The sequence below is a fragment of the Megascapheus bottae genome, chromosome 26 (assembly GCF_031878675.1).
Source record: "Megascapheus bottae isolate mThoBot1 chromosome 26, mThoBot2.hap1, whole genome shotgun sequence".
Taxonomy (NCBI): Eukaryota; Metazoa; Chordata; class Mammalia; order Rodentia; family Geomyidae; genus Megascapheus; species Megascapheus bottae.
Window position 1 is genome coordinate 10,427,175 of NC_143534.1, and position 15,484 is coordinate 10,442,658.

Here is a 15,484-nt window from a genome sequence, read left to right on the forward strand (position 1 = left end):
GCCGTCCAATGAGGAAATATTTCCCTTGGATTCCTTGGCTTGCTTTGATTTCCTCTGACAGAGTGACATGGAAGAGCTGTTTTGTTGTTGTTTTTCTCATTTTATTTTTTATTTTCAAGATAATATATAGAGGGGTTACAGTTACATTCGCCAGATAGTAGGTGCATTATTTCTCACACATTGATGCCCCTTCTTAGGTTTTTGTCCCCATTTCCCTCCCTGATCCTGGAAGAACTGTTTTCAAAGGTTGATTCTTTCTCCTTTCACAAGCCTGGCTCGAAATGTCCAAATATCCTGGAAAGAACACCAAGCAGAAAGTGTTTATGGGACACATCCCCTGGCCTGTTCATTCCCATTAGAATTAGAAACCATGCCCCAAGACTCCAATTAAATACTTGCCAGCAGCTAGAACAGTGTCACTTCCCGTGATGCTCCATCTCGGGGCAAACACCTTCCTGTCCATCCTGCTGCTTGCCTTGGTGTTTTCTGCCTGAACTACATTGTTTACTGCTTCTGATTAAAATGTAATCATTAAAATGGTACACAGTATTTTTTTTCTCCCTAAACAGTATAATTGTTCCTTATTTTTGGTTTATTTTTTATTGTAATGTATAGTGGCGTTACAGTTACATTTGCCAGATAGTAGGTGCAGTTCTTCTACACATTGATACCCCTTCTTGTTTATTTTTGAGCAAACATAGGATTGCATTCAAAAAGAATAATTTTAGTGGAAATTTATGGGATCAGAATCTAGTTTTATTCCTCATGCCAACTTCTGGAACTCTTATTTTCTCCTCATTGCATGGAGCTCTTCTGTTCAAGGGCCTGGTGCAAATATTAAGGGGACAAAAAAGTGATTTTGCAGCCAAGTTATGGCTGCTAATATACCTTTAATCCTAGTTACTCAAAAGACTCAAATCTGAACATTCCAGTTAAACTGAAGCACCGACAAGAAAGTTTATGAGGCTTTTATCTCCAGTTACTCTCCCAAAAGCTGGAAGTGGAGCTGTGGCTCAAGTAGTACAGCACTAGCTTTGAGCAAAAAAGCTAAGGGACATCACCCAGGGCTTGAGTTCAAGAGGAAGTATTGGCACACACACAAAAAAAGTTATTTTATGTCTTAGAAAGAATTATTCAGCAGAAATTAGTACTGTTATTTTAAATAAACCTGACAAGCTATAACTTATAAAAAAAATTAAAATAAATACAAGTATTCAGTTAGCACAACCTTGACAAACCTTTCACCTAATGTCTAATAGATCAGGGCATCCTCAAATACCAAAATTCATGGCATCCAAGTCACTAAAATAAAATGAGACAGTATTTCCCATAACCAACACACATCCTTCCATATATGGCCCATAAGAAATCATCTCTAGATTGCTTACAGCACCTGGGAGAATGTAAATGCTGAATGTTAATGCTCTGACAAGTAATTATGTTGTATTTACAGTGTAAAGAAGGAATGTACATCTGGGCACTGGTGCTCATGCCTGTGATTCTAGCTACTCAGGAAGCTGCGATCTGAAGATTGTGGCTTGAAGCCAGCTTAGACAGAAAAGCCTGTGAGATGCTTATCTCGATGAAACTACTCAGAAAAAGCTAGTAGTGGCACTGTAGCTCAAGTTGTGTATCACAAGTCCTGGGTAAAAGCAGCATCGTGACAGCACCCAGGCCCTGAGTTCAATCCCCAGACTGCAACAAAGAAAGAAGAAAGAGGGCGGGGGGAGAGAGAATGAAAAAAGAAAGAAAGAGAGAAAAAAAGAAAGAAAGAAAGAAAATAGAACCAGGTAACTTGAGAGATGTGTGGGGCTGGGACAAAGGAAAGGATGATGATACTGATCAAGATGTCTTGTACTCCTATCTGGTGAATATAACTGTAACCCCTCTATTAATTACAATTAAAAAAAGAAAGAAAAAAAGATAAATTTTACAGCTGGGCCCTGGTAGCTCATGCCTATAATCAGAAGTGGTGCTGTAGCTCAAGTGGTAGAGTGATAGCCTTAAGCACCCAGGCCCTGAATTCAAGTTCTAGGAGCAACACACACACACACCACACACACACACACACACACACACACACACACACACACACCACACATACACCACACACCACACACACACACACACCACACATACACACACACACCACACACCACACATACCACACATACACCACACACCACACACACACACACACACCACACATACACACACACACCACACACCACACACACACACACACCACACATACCACACATACACCACACACCACACATACATACAAACACATACACACCACACACACCACACACACATAAACATTCATACCACACACACCACACAGACATACACACACATACATACATGTAGAGAGAATGGTAGTGATAATTTTTAAAGAAAATATGCATGCATGTTCCATGCTACATATAATTTTTTCAAATATTTTGAATAACTTTCAATCTTTTAATTGGCTAAGACCACAAATGGGGGAACCTCACATAAGGAAAGCTGGTTATACACGTGTTAAATCAATGTCCCAGTTTGCCTTGCAAAATATGTGGCTGTGTGAAGCATTTCAGTACTGGATAAAACGAGAAGGTAGATGGGAATTTCACCTTGCTCTGAAAACATGAAATGAGCACTTTCAAGTGGTCCTGTTTGGTGGGTCCTACATGGAGAAAGGGTAGGCATGTGTGTGAGGATATACAATTGCACTGGAGCGTCCGACCGTGTGCCGGCAGTGCCTCAGACAGTTCTGAGTTCGCATCACACTCAGTCTCTGAGCAGAGCACACCTGCACTTGTAATTACCCAATGCAAGTAACAGATGACCTGCCTCTCAGTTCAGACGTACATTGTGAGCATTCTACAAAATGATTGTGCTGCCACTGGAGGAGTGGCTCATGTGGTATAGAAGTAGCGGCGGAAAAGTCTCAGAGTTTAGCTTATAGAGGCCCTGAGTTCAATTCTCAGTTCTGACACATAAGCAAAACGATTGTGTTAATTTATTTCTGGGATTTTCAACTCAGTACCTCATGGTGGTCGGGTGGACATTCTACCGCTGGAGCCATATTCCCTCCCGCCCATTTTAATCTTGTCTTTTTTTGTTTTTGATTTTTTATTTTGGTGCAGGGCCTGGGCCTTGAACTCAGCACCTGAGCACTTTCCCGGCACCTTTTCCTTATCTAGTGTTCTCTCAATGGAGTCATAGCTCTACTTACAGCTTTTTCTGGTGAATTGGAGATTAGAGTCTCACAGACTTCCCTTTTGTGGCTGGCCAAGAACTGCACTCCTCAGATCTCAGCCTCCTCAGTAGCTGGGATTACAGGTGCAAGCCACTTGCCCCTGATGGCTTTGGTCATTTTTTTTTTCATATAAACAGATGCATTTATTGGGGAAGTAGATGGTGAACTGACCGGCCAGGGACGCAGTGCAGACTGGGGAGCTGACACTGTGACCGGCTTTGGTCATTTTTGAGACAGGATCTTACATTAGGCTTGGGCCAGCCTGGACTGCTTGATCCTCCTTTATCAATAAAGTGACAGATATGCATTCCTGCACCCAGACTTCGTGCTAATAATGGAACCCAGGACCTCACACAGGCCAGGGTAAGTATTCTACCGGTGAGCTACCTCCCCAGCCTTGAATAATTACTTAATAAAAACAAACGATTGTGAAAGCACATGAAATATGGCTTCATTACCCTTATTAGTAAGCGCTGATGATCTTTACTGTCTGCCTGTGCAAATTATGTCTCCCATAAAACTCTAGTTGCAAATTTGACAGCGTAACAATTTGTTCAGAAATTGCCAACTGGGCCCTGGACTGTATGACTCAAGCAACTGTCTACTGAGCATGAGGCCCTGAGTTCAAATGCCGGTACTGAGAAAAAAATACCAAGAGACATTGCCTCCTAGAAATATGCTTGGATCTCCTAACATCTAAATGCTACATTCTACACAGGAAAGAAGTGTATGACCCTAAACCGTAACTTGGCTTCTGTGCCTTCAGAAAGCTCAGTGTCCTTCATTTCTTCTCTTCTAATTGTTCACTACTTTGTCTTGCCTGACCGTTGTAGGACAAGATTGCCCATGTGTGGTAGGACCACGGGAGACTTGAGAAATAGCTTCATGTCCTCCCCTAAGAAACCAAGTACAAAGTGAACTTCCACTGTCATTCTCAGCAATGCTTCCCTACAGCCAGGTGTTACAAACTATCAAAAAATTCATATGAAATAATTTCAGGGGACAAAAAGTGACTTTTTTGGCAGTCTTGAATTTGAATTCAGGGCCTCTCCCTTGTTAGATAGGTGCTCTACTTACCTAACAAGGAGAGAGCCACACCTCCACTCTTTTAAAATGTTGAGGTCTTTCCCTGGTTATCTCCCATGAAGGTACCTTAAGGATCATGTTCCTTCCAGTTCCGTGCTTCTTCTCTGCAACCTCCACAACTTCTTTCTCGATGTTTTCTTGACTGGTGCCCTTTACATCAATATAGTGGCAGTTGGAGCTGGCAAAGTGGCAGGAAATGGCCTGTATTGCAAGAACAAATTGATACTGGAGTAAGGCATGCCACTAAGGCTATGAATTCCTCAGGGAGGCATTCAAGGAGCCTCTTCCTTGAGAGTGAACTAGCTCACTCAGGACTGGATTATCTCCAAAATAGTCTCCTGCTGCTCATTTGTTGTTTTTGGTAGTTGTTGCTGTTGGTGGTGGTGGTGGTGGTATGCATGTGTGTGTGTGTATGTGTGTGTGTGTGTGTGTGTGTGTGTGTGTGTGTTGGTCCTGGAACTTGAACACAGGGCTTGAGCATTGTCCCTGAGATTTTTTTGCTCAAAGCTAATACTCTACCAATTGAGCACAATCGAATCCATTATCATATAGCTCGTCTCCTACTTTAAAAAAATATAAAACCTGAAAAAAAAAAACCTGGCCAGGTGCTGGTAGCTCACAGCTGCGACCCTCCCTACTTAGGAAACTGACATCTAAGGATCACAGTTCAAAGCCAAACTGGGCAGGAAAACCCCCAGGCTCTTATCTCCAAGTAACCACTAAACCCTCCCCCACCCCCAGAGGTGGGTCAAGTGGTATAGCGCTAGCCTTGAGAACACAAGGCTCAAGGGCAGAGCCAGGGAACAGTGCAAATAAATAAATAGCCAATGACTATCCAAATTTTATGACTTTAGTACCTTAGTCATTCATTGCTTTTACCTCAGAAGGCAGAACTTGTATTCCATAAAGTACACCATGGTGGGCCAGGAGCATAGCCTAGGGGTACAGTGCTTGCATAGCATGCACTAAACCCTGGGTTCCATTCCTTGATGCCACATACACAGAATAAGCCAGAAGTGATGCTATGGCGCAAGAGTAGCGTTCTAGCTTTGAGGATGCCCAAGTATAGTGCCCAGGCCCTGGACTGGCAAAAAAAAAGTACAACGTGGTGCTTAAGCAACCCCAGAAAGAACCAGATTCAGTACTAAGTGGATCGTAACATCGTGCTGCTTCTTAATTTATGAGGGAATTTCTGATGCCAAATGGCTTCTTACTGATGTGTGTATGAGAGAGAGGAAAGGAGAAAGGAAGGAAGGCAGGAAGACAGGAAGGCAAGAAGGCAGGCAGGGAGGAAGAAAGGGAAGGAGAGAGGGAGGGAGGGAAGAAGGCAAGAAGACCAGGAAGGTAAATATATTTCCTGGTGAACACACAAGCTCCAGTTTAATGAAAACTATAAAGGTGAATATATCTTGATTTTCTTTTTTTAACCTCAGTCATGTGGTTTGAAGTCAGGGCGTGGGCTCTGTCACTGACCTCTTTTTGTTAGTGTGCTAACATTTTCAGCCACAATTCCACCACTGGATTTTGAATGGTTAATTGACATCTGAGTCTCATGAGTACTTTTCTGCCAGGTCTGGTTTCAAACCTCAATCCTCAGATCTCAGCCTCCTGAGTAGCTAGGATTAAAGGTGTGAGCCACCAGCATCTGTGCTTTGCTTTCCCCCTACCCTGGTCCTGGGACTTGAACTCAGAGCCTGCGCACTGTCCCTGAGCTCTTTTGCTCAAGGAATAGCTAGGAATACAGACATAAGCTACCAGTGCCTGGCTATGTCTTGATTTTTGCTTCTAACACATTCATCTTTGAAAAGAGTAACAGCGATGAGAATGCCTACTTTCCGGAATCCTTGAATTTTGTTCCGTCCAGATCCATGGATGAGCAAGGGATGAAAGAAAACAGTATCTCCCTTCTCCATCACGAGGTGCACGCGGGCATTGTTCTTATCATAGTCCTGGATCCCATGGAACATTTTGTTAACTCCCCCCTGGAAAACAGAACAGGTGCCACGTCTATATGTGAGAAGTCTCCAGGATTAAAACTTAGACAATGACTCAGAGAAAGCAAGGGCTCTAAGTTCTTCCAAGAGAAAGGTATATCTAGCTTAGGTTCAGATTGAGTATTAGTATTAGTGAAGTTTCAAAACCATTCCAAGTAAAAGAAGCCACAGTGAAGAAGAATGGCTATTTTATGATTACATGTACTTAATATTTAAGAAACAAAAACAAATCTATAGGAACTGAAAGCAATTCAGTCGTTGATTGGGTCAGGAGATGAAAGAGATTCTCTTCTTTGTGGTAATATGAAAAATAGTCAATGACACATTTAAGACAACCACAGGCTATGCCATGGCAATAAAAGTTAAAAGACAAAAGCTCTCCCAGCTTCATAAATTAAATACTAAAATTAAAAAAAAAAAAAGATCCTGGACCAGGCTTGGTGGCTGAAGACTGAATACTACTTGAAAGGCAGAGGCGGGAGGATTGAGATCCATGGCTAGCCAAGTTCTCGGCGTAAGATCCTATCTGAAAGCCAAACTGAAAGTAACAGGGCTGGGCTGATAACTTGTAGACTATCAGTACCGCAAACAATAAACAACAACAACACGGCTTCCATTTCCCCCAGATAACTGGAAAAGTCACTGATAAAGTCCTCTCTAGTCCAGTCCCAATCTGACTTTGCAGGCTTTCCTCTGCTAGTCCTCCAGATGTGCCCCTGGACCGTGAGCTCCTGACTTCCTTCCGGCTCCTCTGTGAGGCTGGTGCTGGCCGGCCTGTGTCCAGGGACCCTCTGTGCTACAGAGAATGATATCACACTCTTGAAAGCTTGGGCCACACACCAGCCTCCCCACAGCCTCTCTTGGAAGTTGCAAGGAACAATCAGCCATTCTCAAACTTGCCCTGATCCTAAAGAGAAGGTATTTCTTTTCTTTTTTTTTAAACCAGTCCTGGGAGTTGAACTCAGAACCTTGGCACTGTCCTTGGGTTTTCTCAAGGCTCTAGAGCTCTACCAATTGAACTGTCACAGCACCACTTCCGGAGGTTTTTTCTTCTTTCTTTTTTTTTTTTTTTTTCTTTTTTCTCTTCTTTGTGGTACCAAGAATTGAACCTAGGCTTCCTGCATGCTAGAGTGGCACCCTACCATTAGTCCACTTTCCTGGCCAGGTGAGAGTATATCTTTTTTTTTTTTTTTTTTGCCAGTCCTGGGCTTGAGCTCAGGGCCTGAGCACTTTCTCAAGGCTAGAGCTCTACCACTTGAGCCTTAGCACCACTTCCGGCTTTTTTCTATGTATTTGGTACCGAGGCTTTCGTGTGTGCTAGGCAAGCACTCTACCACTAGGCCAAACTCTCGGCCCCCAGGCAAAGGTATGTCTAAGCACTAAAATGCAGTCTCTTGTCTCAGCTCTTCATGGATATTGATATGAAGTAAAAGCAGAGAAAGAGATTTTGACCATGAACCATCGCAGGCAGACCTACCTCCCACTGGGGGTAATCATGGGGTTTCAGGGAGCCTTTGTGGGTGCCCGGGAGCACAACCAGACAACCATTGTTCCGGTCAATGTGCTCCATGGCAGTCCATGCACAAACGATGCGATTGCTGGGCCTGAAGGGGAAGTAGTGCAGATCCTGGTGCAAGGGATGCCGGGATGTCTTCCTGCCTGGAAAAGAACGTAGTCTCAAAGGATGCTCAAGTGTCAGTGTTCTTACCCTGGGCCTGGAAAGCCACTGTGCTGACTATGCCTGCACGAAGCAAACAAACGAAACCACTCTGTAGAAAATCTGTCTTAGCATTATTAGCAAGGTTTTGGTGGCTCCCACCTGTAATCCTATTTAGAAGTCTGAGACCTGAACATTGTGGTTCAAAGCCAGCGCAGGCAGGCAAATATGTAAGACTCTTATCTCTAATTAACTATCAAAAATCCTGAAGTAGAGCTGTGGCTCAAATGGTAAAGTGTGAGTTGTTAAGCAGAAAAAGTGTGACAAAAATTTACAGACCTGAGTTCAAATCAAAGTACCAGCATAGAAAATAAAATAATAAAATAAAACAAAATTACTATTAGACTTCAATGTAGTAATAACATAAGCAATTTTGAGATGGAAATGAAATTGCATATGTTCACATGATCAGGATGAGAACCACAACTTTGACTACTTTAACTCAACAATTTTTCTTCTCTTGCCTCTCCCTAACAGAGAACTCGTTACCAGTATCAGGAGGTTTGTTTATCAGCATTGTGTGCATGGCCATAATATTGGGTCCAGTAAAACACTCCACATATTTCAGGATCTAAGAGAAAAGAAAGAACAGCTTCATAGGAAATCAGGTTAGACCAGGGGCAGAAAGTGCAGTGATCATATAAGAACCAAGATGGCAGCGGTCTAAAACCCAATTGGCATTTTCGAACTCTGCCAACAAAACATGAAAAACTCAGCAATTGAAGATAATCTTTAATCTGTAACACTCTGTAACAGGGATTCTGCTAGACCGAAGTCATAGAGCAGAGTAGGGAGAAGCAAGGTCCTTCTTAGAGACTCCAGGAGGAAAGGCATCTGAACGGACCCAACATGAGGACCCCCACAGAAAACAGAACAGGGGCTCTGTGAACTCCTCAAAATTCCAAAGCAGGACAGACAGAAGTGTCTGTGAGACTCTTAATCTCCAACTAATTACCAAAAAGCCAAAAGTGGCGCTGTGGCCACAGTGGTAAGAGTGTTTGTTACTCTTGAGCAAAAATCCCAGGTACAGCTCTCAGTTCAAGCCCCAGAACTAGCACACACACACACACACACACACACACACACAAACACATAAACAACAATTCTGACCAGAGAGATAATCATTGGTAGAATTCTTACCTAACATGTAAAATGCCTTAGCAATTCTCAATACGAAAGGTAATATTTTTTGCCTGTCCTGGGGCTTGAACTCAGGACCTGGTCCTTGGGAAACCCCAAGGACTTTCTCAAGGCTAGCACTCTACCACTTGAGCCACAGTACCACTTCCGGCTTTTCCTGAGGTATGTGGTACCAAGGAATTGAACCCAGGTCTTCGTGCATGCTAGGCAAGCACTCTACCAGGAGGGGTCTCAAGAATAATTTTTTTTTAACAAACTAATTTGAAAAACATGGCTCATTATGACATATGCCTATAATTAACCAGCTAGTCAAAAGGTAGAGGCAGGAAGACCATGAGATTGAGGCCAGCTAGGAAAAAGGTAGTGAGAACCTATCACAAAAACAAACAAACAAACAAAAGTCTTTTTGGCTCGAGCAGCAGAGAATTTGCTTAGCATATGTGAGGCTCTGTTTTCAAACCCTAGTACCACAAAAACAAACATGCATGGAGGGGCCCATGGCACATCTTGGGAGACAGAGCCCCAGCCTGGCTGGAGGGGGACGAGGGGAAGAAGCAGAGGGCCCACTCTCACCTGGGGAAGTTTGCAGTATCTGAAGAGTTCCTCGTCTTCTTGGAAATCCTGAATCTTCAAGACCACTTTCTCCGTTGGAGCAAGGTGGGACTTTGAAATGGACACATCCTTCATCACGAGCAACCCAGCTGGCTTTAATTCATTCCTACAGATTTTTTCAAATTCATCCCTAGAAAATGAAATTTACCAAACATGTCATGAGTGAGGGCTGCAGGCTCTCTGCTTGGCATCCCACACTCTGGAAAGCTGTGTGAGTTCAAGGTGGCTTCTGTATCCTGGAGACCTACATGGAATTCTTCTGGGATGGAGGAGAAACTAAAAGGCTCAAAAGCTTCAGCTGGTGGGCCTGCAGTGTGGCCTAGTGGTAGAATGCTCACCTAGCATGCATGAAGCCCTGGTTTTGATTCCTTAGTACTACATACGCAGAAAAGCCAGAACTGGTGCTGTAGCTCAAGTGGTAAGAGTACAGGCCTTGAAAAAGTTAAAGGACAGTGCCCAAGCCCTGAGTTCAAGCCCAGGACTGGCAAAAAAAAAAAAAAATTCTAGCTGGAAGCCAGGAACCGATGGTTCACACCCAGCATTCTAGCTATTCAGGAGGCTGAAATCTGAGGATTATGGATCAAAGCCAGTATGGGCAGGAAAGCCTTTGACCCTTATCTCCAATTAACCACCAAAAAGACGGAAGTGTAGCTCTGGCTCAAATGATTCAGTGCTAACCTTGAGCAAAGAAGCTCAGGGATTGCTGGGAGCCCATGGCTCATGTCTCCAATAAACTACCAAAAAAGCTGAAAGTATAGCTGAGGCTGAAGTGTTAGAGCGCTATCCTTGACCAAAAAGAAGTTCAGGGATAGTGCTCAGGTCCTGAGTTCAAGCTCAGAACTGGCGGGGAAGGGGGCGGGGCGGGCAGGCGGGGGCGGAGAAAGCTCTGGAATAGAATGCAGGCCTTGAGTTTAAGCCCTAAAATTAAAACCAAAACACAAAACAAATCTGAACCTGCACAAGCTAATCTAATTTGCATTTTATACACAACTGTAATCCACATTGTTGTCAAAGAAGAATTAGTACTAATATACCTGAAGCGCTGGAGGTCCTCATCAGATACCAGATTTTTAATGACCAGAAAACCATTTTCTTCATAAAATTGTCTCTGCTCCAGACTTAGGACGTTGTTATCCAAAGTAAACCTAAAAGAGAAGAAAATAGCACCAAATAAGCTCAAATTACAAGTTAACAAGACATACCACAAACTTGACACTTGTTCAGGGATTTTTTTTGGGGGGGGTGAAGGGGCAAGTCATAGGGCTTGAACTCAAGGCATGGGTGCTGTCCTTGAGCTTTTTTTGGTACAAGGCTAACTCTACTGCTTGAGCCACAGCTCTACTTCTGGCTTTTTTGGGAAGGGAAAGTAGGATGGTTAATTGGAGATTCTACTATCATGGACTTTCCTACCCTGGTTGGCCTTGAACATCCATCCTCAGATTTCAGCTTCCTGAATAGCTAGGATTGCAGATGTGGGTCACCTGAACCCAGCTAATGTTTGCTTTTTAGTCAAACACTACTATTACTGTGGCTTTAAGAAAATAATCTGAAAAAGTTTATAAAATTTCAAGTTCAAAAAGTTAACTGTGGGGACCAGGAGTTTGGTCTAGTGGTAAGAGTGCTTGACTAGCATGCACAAAGACCTGGGTTCGATTCCTTAGTACCACATGCATAGAAAAAACTAGAAGTGGTAGAGCTCTAGCCTTAAAGGCAACAGTGTTCAGGTCCTGGGTTCAAGCCCCAGGACTGGCAAAAAAAAAAAAGTTAACTATGATTACCAAGAAATGTGAGGTAATGGAAGAAAAATTAATGACTCGGGTATTGAAAATGTTGAATGAGACAGTGGTAATATAATACATAAATACAAGCTAATTTAAATGTGATATATTATGTATGAAATTTTCTTTTCCTAAATATTATTGCCAGTGTTCTTTAAAAATAGGAAATGTGGTTCATATAATTTTTTATTGTTGGGATAATGTATAGAGGGGTTACAGTTACATTCATCAGTTAGTAGGTGCATTATTTCTTGCATATTGATACCTCTTCTCATGGTTTTGTTCCTGTTTCTCTCCCCCCACCCCCTCCACTCATCTTGTTTTCCCCCCCTTTCCATCCCTGTTTCAAATAAACGTATATACAGTACACCAGATAAAGTCAAATACAGTAACAACATGAGATTAACCATAAGGGCAAAAGAAAAAGAGAAGAGAAATAACATAGTACATTAAGAACAACAATCACACAAGATAAACCTCTTGTTTCTATATCCTTGAATAAATTTCATTTAGTTTCATTCTATATGACCTTCTGTACAAACATTTTGAACTATTGTAATCCTCTGCTAGGAGAGTCCTAGATGTGTACTAATTATTATAAATAGGGAAACCATTGAAAAAATTTTTTTTTGTCCATCTTGGGGCTTGAACTTAGTCTGGGCACTGTCCTTGAGCTCTTCAGCTCAAGGGTAGCACTTTATCACTTAAGCCATAGAATCATTTCATGTATGCATTTTTTAAAGTGAGATTATGTATTTTTTTCCTGTTTCAGAATTTTAGAATACACATGGCAAGTTAAAAATTAGGGCCTTCCACACTTTACCCGACTGCCCTAAATACTGCAAGACCTGGGAGAGAGGACTTGAATGACGAAAGCTATGGCTGACATATTCTATTGATTTTGACAGGCTTATCTCCCCTGGACTCAAGTACACCCATGGTGTGGCCACCAGTGACAGAATTACTTACTGGAACTGCTGAGGATGGAAACTGGCAGAAGAAACAGTCCCAGAAGTGGGGTACACTACCTAGGATGGGGGTTAAGGCAGACAATCTTTTCAATAAACTACTGGTTATATTTACTTATTTTCTCCTGATTTACTTATCTGCATTTTGCAAATATATTTTATACCTCAAAAAGCATTATGATTCCAGGTGTCAGTGATTCACATCTATAATCCTGACCTCAAACTCCACGACCACAAACACAAACAAAAACTAGACCAAAAGAGTAGTGACAGCCAGGTACTGGTGGCTCAAGTCTATAATCCTAGCTCTACAAGAGGCTGACATCTGAGCACTGGCAGAAAAGATCAGGAAACTCCCATCTAATAAACTACTCACAAAAGCCATAAGTGTGTGTGTGGCAGGGGGTTGGTTCAAGTGGTAGAGTGCTCACCTTGAACAAAAGTTCAGGGACATTGCCCAGGCCAAGTTCAAGTCCCAGGAATAACAACAATAAAAAGAAATTAGAGAGCGAGGACTCAATATTTGTGTACCCAATGCTATGGACATGGTATTGGAAATATAAACACAACTACATAGACATAAAAATTTGACTCTAAGAGCCGGGAGTTTGGCCTAGTGGTTAAAGTGCTTGCCTAGCATGCATGAAGACCCGGGTTCGATTCCTTGGTACCACATGTAGAAAAAAGCCGGAAGTGGTGCTGAGGCTCAAGTGGTAGAGTTCTAGCCTTGAGAAAGTCCAAAGACAGTGCTCAGGCCCTGAGCTCAAGCCCAGGACTGGCAAAAAAAACCCAAAAAACTCCCCCAAAAAACAAACAAAAAAATTTGACTCTAGACATGATGTTTTATTACATAGATTATTATGTATCTATGACATACAAACCCTCAGCCTAATTTTAATTATGTTCTAAAATCTGAGTGCCAGTGATTGTATATAGAGATTCCCTTCTTGAATACTTGTTTGTTCAATATATCATTTGAAATATGATGTAAAAATCAATGTTAATAAATTCTTTAATAAAAAAAAAAGAAATTAGAGACTAGACCAAGTCCTAAGCAGAACTGCCCAGGGCTTTCCCAGTTGGAGGAGCCTAGCACCGAAGCGTCTGGCCATGCCAGGTGACACAGACTGGTCCAGTCCACAGCTGCTGCTCTGGGTTAAGGCCTCTGGAGGCTTGTCACCTCCCCTGCCTGGTGGAGTCTCCTCTGTGGACACTGAGATTCCGTCCTCCTTAGAGAGGTCGTCATCTCCTGGTTTGTCTGTTAAGCTGGCAGTGGGCCTGGCCAGCTGTGAAAGTCACCTTGTGGCTGTCCCTTTGCTGCTGGAGCTCAGGGTCCTAAGGAAGGTGGCAGCGAGGCTCCTCAGGCTGCCAAAGGCAAAGGCCCGGGCAGTTCCCGCAGGTCCCCCTTCCCGGAGGTGGGCAGCGGAGGGGCGCAGCGGGGTCCCCGGGGCGCAGCGGGGTCCCCAGGGCGCAGCGGGGTCCCCGCGGTGGGGGGGGGGGCGCTCAGCTCCTCCTCCGAGGACGGCGGGCGGCGCCACGGGCGCCACCGTGCGGGGACGAGCCGGGAGCTCGTCCCCAAGGAGGAACCGCTTCCTGGCCGGCTCCGAACGGGGGCACCCCCGCTGCCGTCCCCACAGGCCCGCCGGCCCGGACGCGACGCTGCGGTCCCCGCCCGCCGCCCTGGACGGGCCGCGAGGATCCGGCCTCGGGTCCCCCACCCTCCCTCCTCCCGGCGGGAGCTCGGCCTGAGCCCCGCGCAGAGTGAAGGATACGATGTCCCGGGCCGAGGGGAGGCCGAGATGGCCCAGGACCGTCCGCAGGCGGGCAGCGGCACGCTGGGAGTCCATGGTGGCGGTAAGGACACCTGCTGGCCCACACGATGGCCTCTGCCCCGCTGAACCAGGCCTTGGCCCCCGCCCCGCCCCGCTTGGCCCGGCATTGGCCCCGCCCCGTCTCCGCCCCTCGTAACCCCGCCTTGGCCCCGCCCCGTCTCCGCCCCCTCGTAGCCCCGCCTTGGTCCCGCCCCTTCCTACCCCATTTAACCTGGCCTAGGCTCTGCAGGGGGCCAAAGGGGTGGATTGCTCCATGTGTGTGTGTTCCGTATGTGTGTGTGTGTGTGTGTGTGTGTGTGTGTCTGGAATTCAGAGTTTGTGCTCTACCACTTGAGCCACAGCTCCCCTTGCAGCTTTCTGTTAGTCTCCTAGACTTTCCTTTGAACAGCAGTCCTCAGATCTCAGCCTCCTGACCAGTGATGGCTCATCTCAGGCCAATACCACCCGGGCTTGGCTCTTGGTAAGAATCTTAATGAGAAATTAAATGAATAAATGATATTGGTCAAATCTTTGCTGAAGAATTCCAGAAAGTTCATGAGGATATGGAAGGTGTGTGTGGGGGGGAATAGAAACCTGCATCTGTGAGAATTTCCTCCAAGGAAGGGCAGTGGAGGATATGCACAGGCTGAGTCGTTCAGGGTCAAGGCCAAAACCATGGCAATAAGTCACAATGAGAGTATGCACTCTACGGATGTGGTGAGAGGCTCCTCCCAGATATGACTGCTCAAGTCTAAGCATGAAGACAATATCCATGTTGGATATGGTGTGAGATGCCTGGAATCCTAGCTCCTGGGAGACTGAGGAAGGGAAAGTGCAAGGCCAAACCCGGCTATATACCAAGATCTTCAAAAAGGGAGAAAAATAAGACAAACAAGAAGAATGCACATGCTCCCTTCTTAGGGCTTTCATGACTGGACTGTGCATTTCTTCTAGATTGGAAAAGAAATCTGTCATGTGACATTGGTAGGGGTGGATTTATCAGAGGAGAATGCACAGCTCAATGCATGCTGAGTTTCCAAGGTTTCTTTCCTGCTTGGGTAGAGAAAATTGCATAGAAGAAACTCAGACACTGGAATGATACACCTATCACTTTTATTAGTTGTGCCCCAA

At 44.4% G+C, this 15,484-nt stretch overlaps 1 protein-coding gene across 1 annotated transcript; it reads right to left on the minus strand.

The window, feature by feature from the left end:
- Window positions 1-79: 79 nt before the first annotated feature.
- Window positions 80-14,454, minus strand: Phyh (phytanoyl-CoA 2-hydroxylase). Its single transcript, XM_090318912.1, has 9 exons — window positions 14,315-14,454; window positions 12,544-12,602; window positions 10,831-10,941; window positions 9,758-9,926; window positions 8,534-8,615; window positions 7,805-7,986; window positions 6,166-6,315; window positions 4,400-4,534; window positions 80-294 (listed from the first exon to the last, which is right to left on the minus strand). Exons 1-9 carry the CDS (start codon window positions 14,387-14,389, stop codon window positions 241-243), a joined length of 1,017 nt encoding a protein of 338 aa, XP_090175038.1. The 5' UTR covers window positions 14,390-14,454; the 3' UTR covers window positions 80-240.
- Between the last annotated feature and the right edge of the window lie 1,030 nt (window positions 14,455-15,484).

Coding starts and splice junctions, on each gene's coding strand:
- Phyh (XM_090318912.1), bottom strand. CDS start 14,389: ATGGACTCCCAGCGTGCCGCTGCCCGCCTGCGGACGGTCCTGGGCCAT. Junction 6,316..7,804: donor ATGATTACCCCCAGTGGGAG/GTAGGTCTGCCT, acceptor TCTGTTTTCCAG/GGGGGAGTTAACAAAATGTT. Junction 4,535..6,165: donor AAATTCAAGGATTCCGGAAA/GTAGGCATTCTC, acceptor CTTGCAATACAG/GCCATTTCCTGCCACTTTGC.